This window comes from Accipiter gentilis, chromosome 29 (genome assembly GCF_929443795.1).
Source record: "Accipiter gentilis chromosome 29, bAccGen1.1, whole genome shotgun sequence".
NCBI lineage: Eukaryota > Metazoa > Chordata > Aves > Accipitriformes > Accipitridae > Astur > Astur gentilis.
This window is the reverse complement of record NC_064908.1, coordinates 13,190,561-13,205,188: the sequence shown is the minus strand read 5'-3', so window position 1 is coordinate 13,205,188 and position 14,628 is coordinate 13,190,561. Positions and strand designations below refer to the sequence as shown.

General features: G+C 44.0%; 1 protein-coding gene across 1 annotated transcript in view; it reads left to right on the top strand.

Moving 5' to 3' along the window:
• The window catches only part of BRINP1 (BMP/retinoic acid inducible neural specific 1), an 89,462-nt gene extending 79,068 nt beyond the window's left edge, over positions 1-10,394 (top strand). Inside the window, exons 7-8 of the mRNA XM_049832992.1 lie at positions 1,344-1,566; positions 7,878-10,394. Of these exons, the coding sequence (XP_049688949.1) occupies positions 1,344-1,566; positions 7,878-9,018 (1,364 nt within the window). The 3' untranslated portion in view covers positions 9,019-10,394. The remainder of the gene's footprint in view (positions 1-1,343; positions 1,567-7,877) is intronic.
• The last annotated feature ends 4,234 nt before the right edge of the window (positions 10,395-14,628 follow it).

Below are 14,628 nucleotides of genomic sequence, written 5' to 3'. Positions count from 1 at the left end.
TTGACCATCTCAGTAGCCCCCAGCTGTGCCCTCTCCAGTTTCTCAACACCCATCTTTAATTGGGTGTCCCTAAAGCTGGCAGAGAAATGCAGATGCAACTTCAGTGATGCCAAGAAGAGGGAATCTTAACTTCCCCAACCTACTGGATTTAGCCCAGTACGCAGTTCGTGTTATTTCCAGTGAGAACATAGTGTTGACCCACCTTCAGCATGGTGCCCACCACAACCCCCAGGACCTTTCTAGCAGCTGTTATTCAACCACTTGTTTCCGAGCCTGTACTGATGCATGGTGTTGTTCTCTCCTGGTGCAGAACTTTGTTCTTTATTGTACTTTCTAGGGTTTTTTTTGCTGGCCAACTCCTCATGTTTCTCAAGGTCTTAGTGTGTCAAACAGTTTTCTGGTATCAAAAACTGGGTTATTTTCTACTGAGAAAGTTGGAACCATCTGTCTTTTCCATATGAGGATATCCCAGTCCGGTAATCGGAGTCTAAGCAAACTATACTTCTCAGTTAGGAAGAAAGGGGTGGTCATGAACAGAAACAGTATCAGATTTTCTGTTTTGTGATGAAAAAAACTCAAACAAACCCTATATAATGTTTTTTTCATTATCAAACAAAATCAAACAGAAATAAAGTCATCACAAAACAACATTTAACAACATATTTTTGGATCAATTAGATTTTTTCCTTTGGCTAAAATCGACACATTTTGTTCTGACCTTAGCCCTGCAAACTATTTTATTTTATTTTCATTGTTACGTAAAGCAACTCATTTAACTTCAAATGAAGTTAAATGAGAAAAAAGAATCAGAATGCTCTTTTTAAAAAATGAGAAAGAAGGACATTTTAACACAATCGAAACCCTTCCTCTGGGGATTTTTTAAAGCTTTTTTTTTTCTCTTTTTTTTTTTTAACACCACAAAGTGATTTGACTGGAACAGCAAATGGCATTTTAGGAGCAGCTGAAAAACAATTTAAATGAGAACTCCTTAACTGACAATGATTACAACTCCCCGCTTTTTGTTCATAGCCCCTAGACTATAATCCCATGCTCCAGGGAATTTGGTCTCTTTTTTTTCTTCACCCTGTACACATTAACTGTATTGTTTCACCCTAATACTCTCTGAGTTTCATTTCCCATATGGGAGCGGCAACAGTCATGGAATTAGTGGGCTTCCTGGGGCAGAAAGACAGACCAGTGAGTTAATGGACATCACCTTCCTTTAGCAGAGCACTGATGGCCTCATATATCATTCCCGTTTTTCCATCCTGCTAATGAAAAGCTTTGTAGCTTTGTTGTAGTTCAGAAACCTCCGTATTTCTCCACGTTTTTATGTGTTCCAGATGAGTTTAAATCCTTCATGAAAAGGCTACCTAGCAACCACTTCCTGACCATTGGGAGCATCCACCAGCACTGGGGGAATGACTGGGATCTGCAGAACCGCTACAAGCTGCTGCAGAGCTCCCTGGAAGCCCAGCGCCAGAAGATCCAGCGCACTGCCCGCAAACTCTTTGGCCTCAGTGTCCGGTGTCGGCACAATCCTAACCACCAGCTGCCTAGAGAAAGGTACCTTCATCCTTCATTGAGGATGGGTGTGATGTGATGGGTGACTGATGGAGCTGAGCCTGGGCTTGGACCTAAACCCCACAGCCAAAGTGTTTGGATATAGGGTGTGCTAACATGGAGATATGGGGGGGATAATGGTAAAGTCTGGGAGTGGGCTAAAATTTCTGGAGGTGTAAGTAACCTTTTGTCACATATCTGAACATATTCACATCCCTCCTGTGTGGTCTTACCTACCCAGGTGAAGGGCACCCACTTATTCTGTAGTGTTCCGCAAGAATATTACAGGGCTGACATCAGACAGCCAAGCAGACTAAGCTGCTTTTTAAGCAGTTTTCCCTCATGTACCACAGCCAAGCTTTAAGCCTCCATTTGCTGTTAAAGTGGACATATGGAGCACAAAATGCTTCAGCCCATTTTTGAGTTGTGCTCCTCAATGAGTAAAGGGAGAGTGAAAGGGAAGCTTTACTTTCACTTGGAATAGATCACATCTCTTCTACAAAATGCAGAGTGAACGTGCAAACCTGCACTGACCAGAAGCCTAGCAATGTTATTACAGATGGAGTAGATTTTCCATTACAGCTACAGCAACTATTGATATCCAATAGTCACCTCCTGCTGGCTCCTTTCAGCCCTGACCTATGGCTGAGTTTAAGATTGCCTCCAATAATTTTTGGAGACTTGCATCCATGGATTTTTATAAATATCTCTTGCTGCTTCTTTCTACATTGCCCGAAGTGAAGTTAATACTGAAAATCTTGGAAGAAATTAGTCTAAGTGCCTTTTCTTCCGTGCTTCTCTTGGAAGGGTCAAGCCAAGTTAACATTTGTAGAGGAACTGTTTTTTTGCCTCCTTTACCTAAATATTCAGTCTCAAGAGAAAATTAACTGATTGACTGCTGTGTCCTGTTATTACCCAGCCCTCTGGCTGCTAAACAGACTGAGTTTTCATTTCATCACTGTGCAGCTCAGGAAACTCTTCCAGGGCTTAACATCTCTTTAATTACCAAGAAATCTCATGTTCCTGGACAAAGACTTGATGGACTTACTAGGGATGAGGAGAAACATTTATTAAGTTTAAGAGATTATGAAAAAAAAGTCTTTGGAGAACTTCCTAAAATTGGCCCATTCCTGCCAATTGGCTGAGCTGCTATAAATAAACCAACTGGTGGAGGAGTCACAAGCATGTCCAGGCATTATTTCCAGTTGTACCACAACACCACAAAGTGAAGCAGCAGCGAGCAAATATCCAGCCAACCATGTTGCTGCATTCAGATAAATATGTCTTTAATATTTCTATTTTAAAAAGTCAGCCACGCAGAAAGGGAGCCTCCAACTAATACTATAAAATCTGAGGGAAGGAGGACGAAATGGATGATGACAGCTGGATTTTTAAGTGACTGATGTGCTTGATTTGTTTAAGTCAACACCACAAAGCATATTATCATTCCTTTTCTTATTTGTCATTCTGCATTTGTAGCTAGGCTGGGGAGGGGCTCCGTAGACAGATGGGTAGTGGAAGAGGTATGCATTTCATCGTTCTTTTCACAGGGCTTGGAAATACTCTAATTTTCTAATTGCTACTGTACAGAACGACAGACACTTATCAAGCATACCAGTGGCTTTGAAAGGATGGAAAGGTTCTATTAAGAGCAAGCCTCTCTCTCTCTTTAATACAGATAATAGTGAGCCTACTTTATATATTCAAAAGCAACGTAAAAAAGAAATAGGATTGCAGTTGATTGTCCTCAGGGAAAGGAAGACATGGCGTTCCCAAAAGAAAGAAAGAGTAGAGATTTTGGCAATTAGGCTGATTCTCCATGACCTTTTGCAATAGCTAAGAAGGAAATACATATATATATATATATATATATTTGCTCTGCACCGCTTTTGCTTAAAAAACACCTCTTTGCAGGCAAGTTTGTTGGTTTAAAAAAGAAACCACTCCTCAGTCGTTAAAGCTTCAATGTTGAATGAGTACCTATAGTTGCATTTTTAAAATCTGGATGTAAAATATAAATAACATCCAAAGGATGGGGGGTGGTTGATATATGTTCTGGGCTCCAGCCAAATTGTCATTAGTTAAGAATACATCTCACAGCTGCTGAGAATAAAAATAGCATTTTTTACTTCACTGTTCCATACAGAAAGCTCCAAAGTACCTCCACAGTAGCTAGTGCTGGTTGGAAAGTGAAAAGTGAATATTCAATCGAAAACTTGTTAATTCCCAACCTTTTTTCTTGCAATTAAAAAATAAAAATCTGTCCTGCTGGATCAGGTGGTTGGTTTTTTTTTTGGGGGGGGGGGGTGCATTTTTTGTTTGTTTGTTTATTTTTTGTTTTGGTATGGTTTGGTTTTCTAATCAGCTTAGACACCATCTACAATAAAGCTGCATCTTTGTCTCAAGGGACACCCATCAGCTTCTTCCCCCCCCAGGCCTGATTAATCCTGAAGGATGACGAATCAGGAGGAGAGAAAATTATTCATCACCTTTCTGTATAACCTGACGTCTGCTTCTGATCTGAAAGCCCAACACTGTCCTGCAAAACATTTTTTTTGTCACAACAGATAGGTTTTAAATGGTGAAACAGCTCTGCATGATTACCTGGCTCCCAGTTCCCAGCACTGCCAGGGGACTTGCATGTCTCTTGTGAGCAACAGCAAGAAAACACTGCAAAATAACTCTCACTCATAGCTCTGCTTGGATGTATTTTTTTTTTTATTTTAGTTTTGGAGTGTAAGATATTAAAGTTGAATGTAAAATTGCTTGACAGTGACCTTTGAAGACATAGTTTTCCTTTTTTTAATTTCACATGCTCTAGTACTTTATACTTTGAACTGGCAGAGGTAGCAAACATTAGGCAAGATAACTTTTGCTATAATACTAAGAGGAAGAAAGATTAGCTGATGACTCCTTAATAAAGATAAAATAATTAAAATGAAAACCAATGGCTACTCTGCTACTGGCTTTCAGCTCTTAAACAGTGGCTCTTTTCAGCTTCCTTCTGCCCTGTCATCTCTTGGTCATATTCACATGAGTCTGAGCCATCATAGGTGTGTGTTTTAATAAGTTACCTCCTGTCAGCTGAAGGGCTGTGACTGGTCCTGCATAAATTCTTATCCTGTCCCAGTTGCAGGACAAAATGGGGTAATTTATACCACTTTTCCTCTCTCACACTCTATCAGACTTCCCATTGTCATGTTTGTAGCCGATGCCCAGCTCTGCCCTCGGTTCTGCATTTTCATTTAATTATGTCCTTTATTGCTGCCATCAGCAGATGGTGGGTAGCCGCCACCTTTTTTTTTTTTTTTTTTTGTCCTACTTGTGTCTTTGCTGAATGCTAAGACATATACACCCCCCCCCCCCAAAAAACCCTCTCTCTCCCATTCTCCTCCAATCCTTCCTCCACAAAGTTGATCAGGAATGGAAGGATAGCTTCCCCCCGCCCCAAGACAGAACACACCTAACACAGACAGGGTATGGTCATCTTACTCTAATTGTTATCGTGTCCCTTGCTGTATAGCCTGACAGTCCTTGTCCCGTGAACTCAATGCCATTATCAACATGTAAAACCTGTGTAAAGCATCAAGCCAGCACTGCAGAAATAGTCACAGTCACTCGCACAGAGCTGGAATTGAGATCTATGCACAAGAGTTGTTCAGCGTGTGTTTGGCTGTTGTTTGCATACGCAGCTGTACGAGGCTATTGGCAGCTGTACGAAAGTGGCAGCAGTATGCGCACAGAGGCACACCTCCGACAGTGCCGAATACCTCCTCAAACCCACCTCAGAAACTACCTTTAGTCCTACGAGCAACCATTACTACCTCACCTAGAAGTCCAGTCCCACAAAAAGCAACAAATGTGACCGTGGAGAGAGCTGTGGAAATCAGGGAAATACTGTCCTCACCTCACGGACAGGGGCAGGGATGCTGAGAGGGTACATGATGGAGCTGGACATTTACCATCTGTCTGCCACCAGCCTGCTGCCACCGCTTTTCATTTTCTTTGTGGTGCTGGGCTTCTCCTTGTCTTGGTAGAAGTTACAGTGGGAGCGGGAGCTAGGGATGAAGCTTGGGGCTGCAGGAGATTTCCCTTCAAAGCAACCTCTGATTTTCATAGTTGTCATCAAGCCCAATCATGGGAAGAGGCAGCATGCAGGAACCTTGTGCTTCCCCCAACCCAGGGAACCCAGGTAGGCAGTGTGCGTCTGTTGGAGGGTTGCTTTGGTTTTAGTTCATCATCTACTTACTCGGTATTCCTCAGCTTCATGCTTAGATTAGTGGTTAGAAGCAAAGAAAGAAGCTTTTGAGGAGGTGCACAGAAGAATCAAGGTGGGATCACAGTGCCTTAGGAAGATTAAAACTTGGAATCTGGGTGCCTTGCTAAATTCAAGTGCATTCAGCTGGCTTTCCAAATAGGAACTGCAAGGCTTCAGGTGGGGTAAAAAAATATTTGTATTGCTGAAATTGAGCAAAAATTCACCTATGAGCAGAAGGCAGTCTCAGCCCCCAGGGGATGGTTTTGAGAGTGCTTGTTGCTGTCAGCAACGTGTTTTGCAGTCACGCTGTGCTGAGCTGTCCCCTCCCCTCCAAAGCAGAGCTGTCCTAGAAACCAGGAGGAGCCCTTTGCACCTTCTAGGCACCAGGGCTGTCACCATCTCCCTCTATGGCAGATATTTACAGAGGTCACTGCCTTGCTCCCCAGCCAACCTTGTCTTTTCCAATAGCAGGAGAGCTCCTGTTAGCTGTGAATAGGGGAAAGAGGCCCTGGCAGCCCTGTACCACAGGAGGAATGTGAAAATTCTCTTCCCACATCCAAGGCTTCAGAATTTTCCTGCTAATGCACTTCCTTTTTTCTCACTCTGTCTCATTTTTTTTCCTTTCACTCAGTTTCTTCCTGCTTCTTTTCATTCCTGCCTGTCCTCTGTCTTTCGGTTGTTGCTGTTGTTTCAGTTTTCCCTTTCCTCCATTCCTATTTCTCCTGCCCACTGCATTTCTTTCTTATTTTTCCTTTTACCTGTGTATTTTCCCCCCTCTTTCTTCCCCTACCCTTTCTGCTTCTGCTCCTCGATTATTTCTTTCCTTCCAGTGCTTTCCTCTGTTTTATACTCTCATCCCTCCACTTGCTCCCTCCCCCTAATCATCTTGCTGTTCTTTGCTGCTGTATCATTTAATGCCTTCTTTGATACAGCCTACAGCTTAATGATTATTCGGAGGTCAGGCGATGCAGGTGCCATGAATTTCACTAATCCAGCTCTGAGAGCCTCTGTCCATAATCACTCCTCCCGTTCTACAGGGACTGAATCCTAATTTGTCATTAGCCAGTCCTCTCACTGCAGCGCTACCAAGAACTTTTTGCCCAGAGGAGACAATGAAGTATTCATTAGCTGGGGGGGAAGGCAGAGGGGAGGGAGAAGGCGGCTGAACAAGGCATTCTGCTGAAGGCTGCTGAGAAAGGAGTCGCTGTGCTGAGATTTCCCGGGGTGGTGGGGAGGGGGGAGAGGGGGGGCAGCAAGGCAACATCGCAAGTGGGTTATACAAAAAGCAAGCGTGAGTTACAGTTTCATTCATTAGGAGTCGTTCCAGGGCTGCAGGATGTGGAGGTGAGGGTGCTGATATAGCAATTATGGGAGTGGTGGGCCCTGAGAATGGGCGAGTGTGGCTGCTTGTTAAGGGAAGAGGCAATAAGATGAGGTTAATTAGCAGCAGATTTTTTTTAAAGGAGAAGCTGTTCTAGCAGCTTTGTCTCTATGCACCCTGACTTCCACCCTCTTTTCTGCTGTTACTGAGCTCTGCACTGTAAGCAGAGGTTACTACTGGCTTTGCCTCATCCCATTACTGGTCTGTTTTTGGAGTGGGGAGAATTGCCAATGACATGGAGAGGAGTTTTCTCCTGCTAGCCTAGGAGTTAAGCTGAGCTACAATGTCTGATAGCACCTCAGCCTCTGGCATGGCTTTATCAGCTCCGTTCCCATGGTTGAACGTTGTCACTGTGGCACTGATGGGATCCTTGGCAGGAGACTGTGTCAGTCTCAGCTCCTAGAGCAGTGTGAAGAGAGAGACTTCAGATGATCAATTCTAACTTCTAGCTATTTCTTACAGGGCTTTTGCTCTCCACCAAAGGAGTACACAGCAGATGAAAGATCCAGTCTAGAAATAGACTGGAATAGCTCCCAGGTGCCACGGCAGGGCATCAATGTTCTGAGAGCTCTGCCTCAGATACATGCCTGAAAACACTGTGGCTCTAGTAAGATGCTAACAACAAAGACTCTATGAGGCTCTACAGTGCTAATGCTTTCTTCTTCCTACCTGCAGGACAATACAGGAATGGCTTACCCGGGTCCAGTCCCTGCTCTACTGCAACGAGAATGGGTTCTGGGGGACCTTTCTGGAAAGCCAACGGAGCTGCGTTTGCCATGGTGGCACCAGCCTGTGCCAGCGCCCCATCCCCTGCATCATTGGGGGCAACAACAGCTGTGCCATGTGCAGCCTTGCCAACATCTCTCTCTGCGGCTCATGCAACAAGGGCTATAAGCTTTACCGGGGTCGCTGCGAGCCTCAGAACGTAGACTCGGAGCGGAGTGAGCAGTTCATCAGCTTTGAGACAGACTTGGACTTCCAAGACCTAGAGCTGAAGTACCTGCTGCAGAAAATGGACTCTCGCCTGTACGTGCACACCACTTTCATCAGCAATGAGATCCGCCTGGACACCTTCTTCGACCCCAGGTGGCGCAAACGCATGTCCCTGACCTTGAAGAGCAACAAGAACCGGATGGACTTCATCCACATGGTGATCGGGATCTCCATGCGAATCTGCCAGATGCGCAACAGCAGCCTGGACCCCATGTTCTTTGTCTATGTCAACCCGTTCAGCGGGAGTCACTCTGAGGGCTGGAACATGCCCTTTGGGGAGTACGGCTACCCACGCTGGGAGAAAATCCGCCTCCAAAACAGCCAGTGCTACAACTGGACCCTGCTACTGGGCAACCGGTGGAAAACCTTTTTTGAGACTGTCCACATCTACCTACGCAGCCGGACTCGGCTGCCCTCCCTACTGCGTAACGAGACTGGCCAAGGGCCTGTGGACCTTTCTGACCCCACCAAGCGTCAGTTCTACATCAAGATCTCGGATGTGCAGGTGTATGGCTACAGCCTGCGTTTTAATGCTGACCTACTGCGCAGTGCTGTGCAGCAGGTCAACCAGTCGTACACGCAAGGTGGGCAGTTCTATTCTTCCTCCTCTGTCATGCTCTTGCTGCTGGATATTCGGGACCGAATCAATAGACTGGCGCCTCCCGTGGCCCCAGGGAAGCCCCAGCTGGATCTGTTCTCTTGTATGCTCAAGCACCGCCTGAAACTCACCAACAGCGAGATTATCCGTGTGAACCATGCTCTAGACCTGTACAACACCGAGATCCTCAAACAGTCGGACCAGATGACAGCCAAACTCTGCTAACCCGGACTTTTCAGTGGACATGTTGGTGATTGATCCTTTTGCTGTAAAAAAATAAAAGAGAAAAAAAAATAGAAAAAAGTAAAAAGAAAGAAAGAAAAGTGGGGGGGGAGTAAAGAAAGGGGGGAAAAAACAAGATTTGTAAAATGTAATTAATATACAAAAGAGAACAAAAAGAGGAAATTCTTCATTTGTTGAAAACTAAACCCGTTCTAGCAGCTGTATAAAACTGTCAGGCATGTTTGTTATTTCTATAATCCGTCATAAAAGGGTAACACCTTACTCTCTCTTGACCTTGAGGGTGTTGCTTGCTAGTCCTCAGGGGCAGCAGAGTAAATAAAGGGAGGAGCAGAGAGCGGGGCAAACTTCTGTAATGAACTGTAAAGTTTTCTGCTATGCAGGTGCCAAGACAAAGAGACAAAAAAAAATCAAAGCAAACAAACAAGAGTTATATGTAAATGTAAAAGAACTGCCATTATTCCTATAGTGGGAGTAAATGGTTAAACATAAAAGATATTTCTTCTGTTGAGATTTATGCCAGCTTTATGTTGAGTTATTCACACAGCCTATGCTGAGCTTTGCTGGAGGACAGAAGGTGATGGCAGTCCTTTGAGAGTAAAACTAATGCCTCCTTGGTGAGAAGGCACCTAAGAGGTAGAGGGTGGGTGTAGTTCTCAGGTGTCTTCACTTTGGGAATTCCATCTTGGAAGAGTTTTCACCAGAGGTAGAGTCTCAGCACTTGCTGAAGAATGGGATGTGTCAGCTCCCTTTGGCTGTTTTGTTGAACTGGAGTTTGTGCCCTGCATCATACTGCTGTTGCCTTCAGTGATGTCAGAGCTTAACCCCTTGAGGATCAGCACTTGTAAATCTTCAGAGTCACTCATCTTTAAGGTACTTCAATAGAGTCCCTATAACAGAGAAAACCAAAATCATATGCCACTTTGATAAACCTAGACTTAAAGGCAAACCCGAGTTTGGCTTTTTGCCTCGGGCTCTGGGTTTTCCAATGACAGTGGGAAACTCTCATCACAACAAAAACCAAAGCACAATGCAAGAAAACACATTACCAAGGAAACCTGGAGACACTGAAGGGTACACATGTAATTTTAGTTCTTTGGGGAAGCAAAAATCCCTTTTACGTTCTTATGTTTCCATGGCTATGAAAAACATCCTGGTTTCACTTACATTTTCTTTGTCCACAAAAAAAATTTCACAGAAAACAGATGAGAAAATGTTATTAAAATATCTGCAAAAAGTAGTGAAAGGGAGGGGTGGGAGGGAAGAGAACAATAACCAAATCTACCCTGAATTTGCAAGGATAAAGCCAAATTAAAAGGGGTTGAGTTGTCAAAAAATAACTAAAAGGTGGGTAAAATTTTGTGGAGTGTGTGTTCATGTGTGTTTGGATTTAAAAAAGAAAATAATGAATGGAGCGTATGAATGTAGATTTCAACTGAGCTGAGTGATGAAGCCTCAACATGGTGGGAGGTGAGTAGTGGGGTGTTTCTCTTAATCTCACTGGATTTTAGTTACAGTTGATTGTGAGAAGGTCTAGTGAGAGACTAGAATTTCAGCCCTCCTAGAAGGGAGAAATGAATCTTTGATCCTGTTGGCACCTAGAGCTGGAGGAGTATCCTGGCAAAACCCAGGTCTGAGCAGGAGGGACAGTCCTGATCCAAAGTCTAAGATTCAGATCTGGCTTGAGATTTAATGTATTGATTCAATTGAGTTCAAAATAGTCTTGTAGAAATTTTTACCTTCTTATGCGGAGACTTTGGCTCAGATTCTGAGAATAACATCAATTCTTCTGGACAGAGCTAAATGCATTGTGGTGTTACTCATGTGACACCAGGGACTTAGACAATTAAGTTTGGCTTCAGGTTTAGTTTAATTTGTGTGGGTTTGGTTGATACTCATCCAAACTGAGAAGGAATTAGATACCTTAAGGTAAATATACATTCACTGCACTCTCCTGCTGAACTAGCAATTGAGGGCATAAGAGAAACTATCTGGGTAGTTAGTAAGAAAACAAAAAGGAGTCCAAGTCACAAAAGCACACATTGGTCCCTGTCTGTCTACCAAAAGGTGGGGAAGTGCATGCATCTGAAGAATAGCTGGATGAATTAAACAACAAAGATGCTTCTAGGGACATCCATCGATTTTTGTCGGTAGCAACTTCATTTTTCCCGTAACTCGTATTGAGATCTCTTTCTATCTCTACTGGTCAGTCCGTGCAAGAGGTTACAAGGTTGCCTACTTTTCCCAGTTTGTTCATTTGTTAGTTTTTCTATTGATTGGTCTTTGCTTTGTGTAGTAGAGGTTCATGCTTATAGATCCCACCATTCAAAGAGGCTTCTTTGTAGTTGTGACATGTCTGCATCAGCTTTCTGATAAGAGAAAATTCACCAGAAATAGTATGCATGGAAGTTAGTTTTAAGCAAATAGTAGAGAGTATTCATGGGAAATGAATGTCAAATTTGTAATTATGAGTGGAAATAATGTTCCTGACAGTTACATCCATCCAAGCAGGGAATAGAAATGTACTGTTTAATTTACATGTATGACCCAAAGAGCTGACATTGAAGAGAACTATAGTTATTGCTCTGAAAATACTGACTACTGCTTATGAGCAACCTATAGCCTGAGATGCAGTCTGCGTTCAGTGATGGGATTTGTTCATGGCTGGGAATAGTGAATGTGCTAACACAAAGTGATATTAATTTGTTAAATTGCTTTCCTATGAGATAAGTATCCAGCTCTAGTGACTAGAAGCCAGAGAAGTTGCAATTAAGTCTCAGATCTCGTGGGTAACTAGCAACACATTAGCTAAATCTTGCCCCTATTTGTGGGACTGTTAGGGGTCAAATCAATTGCTTTTATGTATCTTTAATGATACCTTGGGTTGATCAACCCCCAGTTATACTGAGCTTCAGCAAGGGGAGCAACACTGCAAACCTTAAGCAAGACATTGGGTGCCAACAGAACATTAAATCACTGCTGTCCAGTTCAGACCCAAGCAATGGTAGACAGTCATGGAGTTAGAGACGCAATGTCTAACATGAGCTAGCATTTCCACCATGGCTGGGAGCAGTGAAACTGGAGTATAGAAAACCAGGGTAGGGAGATGGAAGGAAGTTTGGCATAGATATGCTGTCGGCATATGGAACTTACCTTGGGACTACCTGATGGTGCAACATGACACCAAGGTATGATGGCACATCAACACAACAATCTGGAGCTATGTTGCAACATGGCTAGATAAAATTTTGGGATGGAATGAAGCCAAAATGTCAAGAATAAATTCTGTTGTCCTTCAGGGTAGGGAAAAATGGAGCTATCTGGCAGCTCAGCCACCATTCTGGGCTCAAAATTTATAACAGAGACAAAAAGGAAAAAAAAAAAAACCTAAACCCCAATCAGATGTGGCCTGGACCATGCTACACTCTGCTTTTGATGCTAGAAGAGAAATGTCTGCCACAAACAGGGCACAAGCTCTACTTCCACTGCTCAGTCCCATAAACACTTTCCCAGGTAGGAGGACAGCCTGTGACAGCCAGATCCAGAACCAGAACCAGGGTATTTGTTCTGCAGGCAATAGAAGATGTGGAGGCATCTGGCATACTTCTGTCTCGATAAGAAAAAGTAGTTCAGATTCCCCTTAGTGAGGCCACACCAGTGCTACAGTGGTATTAATGGGCTTCTGAGGAAATTATATCCAAGTCCTCCACTTGGTCAGAAAACAAAGTTTTACAAGACAATGACTGGAATGGAGGGTAATTAAGAGAGGAGAATTAGATGGATCCCAGAGAATTCTTTCACCCATAAAACTAGATTCACTAAACTGCATGATCAGTAGATATTGTTATAGAGTTTAATGATAAAAGGGACCTTCATACTTTGAAATATGAGTAACCATCCTCTGACTGTATGAGGATGAAACTCAGCTTCCCTCCCCTGTACAAGAAGGAGTTAGGGAGCAATCCATAAGATTGTCCAGCTCAGCTAATGCAGAGATGGTCCTACCAAATCATGGCAGATACTTGTCCCTTGTTGCAATTAAATTAGGGACTACATGAAATCTGGAGCTTCCAAAAAAAAAAAAACCACAACCCAGAAAAAAAGAGAAAAGCCAGATGCCAGCTGTCCCAAAGGCAAAGCATGGCAAAAAGCAGCAGGTAGAGCAGAATTTACCTGCTGCTTCCCTTCAAATGCAGAAGGCTTCTGGGATCAGTTGCTTCAAGTCACATGAGGGAATGCACTGGGAGCTTAGTAAGAAATATGCTTTTTTTAAGTTATTCTAATTTAGACTTAACCAGCCGATGTGGCAGAAAGCAAAGGACGTCAGCAAGTCTTATTAATATGCTGATGCTATGGCTTCAGAAGTGTACAGAATGCCCATTTGGATCAGGGCTAAGAGCATAGCATGGAGTTGCCATGGAAACGTGGGGAGGCCATTAATTAGATATCACATGAAATCATCAGGAAGAATCTGGACCTCAGCAGCTTTGCCTTCCTCAGAGGCAAAGGGCACAGCCCCAGTGACCCCGCAGTCAGACCCAGTGACCCCTCCACAGCTCCAAAAACAACCACCATCCTGGAGCAGAAATGCCTTCTTGGAGGCATGAGAAGGGGGTAGACAAGTAAAGGGGAGGGGGCAACAAGAACAGAAGGCAGGGAAGTAAATAAAGGATTGAGATGATTTCCCTACGTACTTATTTCCCTCTTCGCAGGAAGCCTGTTTGCTGCTGCATAAAAGAGCATAAGAGATCTGTTGGGTTTTGAGCTGGTGGGACTTCTGCCAGTGACCTCAAAGAAATCAAGACTGGCCACAAGGCCCTGGCAGACTCAGTTAAAGGATTTAGCATCTTTCTGGGTGAGCTGCACCTGGGATGAGTGAATGCCAGTGCTCCCTGGTACCATCCTGCTCCCCAGAGCCATCTCTGGCCATGCTAAGCCAGGAATCCCTTTCCCCAAAGGGAAACATGGGCAAGTAAGGGAGGCTTGTTGGCCACTTGCCCAGCCTCCCTCCGGAGCCAGGATCCACCTCCAGCCCAGGCTATGTGCGTATGTTCTTGTGACAGCTGTGATGGACTTCAGCTGCCATGTACAGGATGTTCTTTTTAGCCCACTTGCTAAAACACCACTCAGGAGGACATTTGGCAGATGGCATCTCCTGCACCAGGGTGTAGCAAGATCCCCAGCCTGGCTGCTCAGTTCCCAGTGCTGGAGGAGAAATGCGGAGTGGCAATCCAAACTGCGTGCTCCTGTCTCCACCTACAGTGCTTTCCTTGATGAATCTACCCTGGTGCTTGTTGAAAGGAAAAAATGGCACAGGGATTAGGCGCTGCAGTTTCTCATCTGAAAGCAGAGACAGAGGAGGGTGGGCAGTGGTGTGTGCTAGGGGAGAGGCAGAAAGGAGACAGATGAGACAAGGCATAAGAAGGTAATGAGAGAGAGACATTTCCATGTTCTTCCTACCCTGAAAAGCTTGAAATGGTACATTAGACCTGCTGGACCCAGTCAGATTATAGACTTTCTTGTCCAAGATACTTTTTCTAATCCACGTATCAATTAACACCCCCTTACATTTTCTTTGCAACTTCTTTCAGTAAT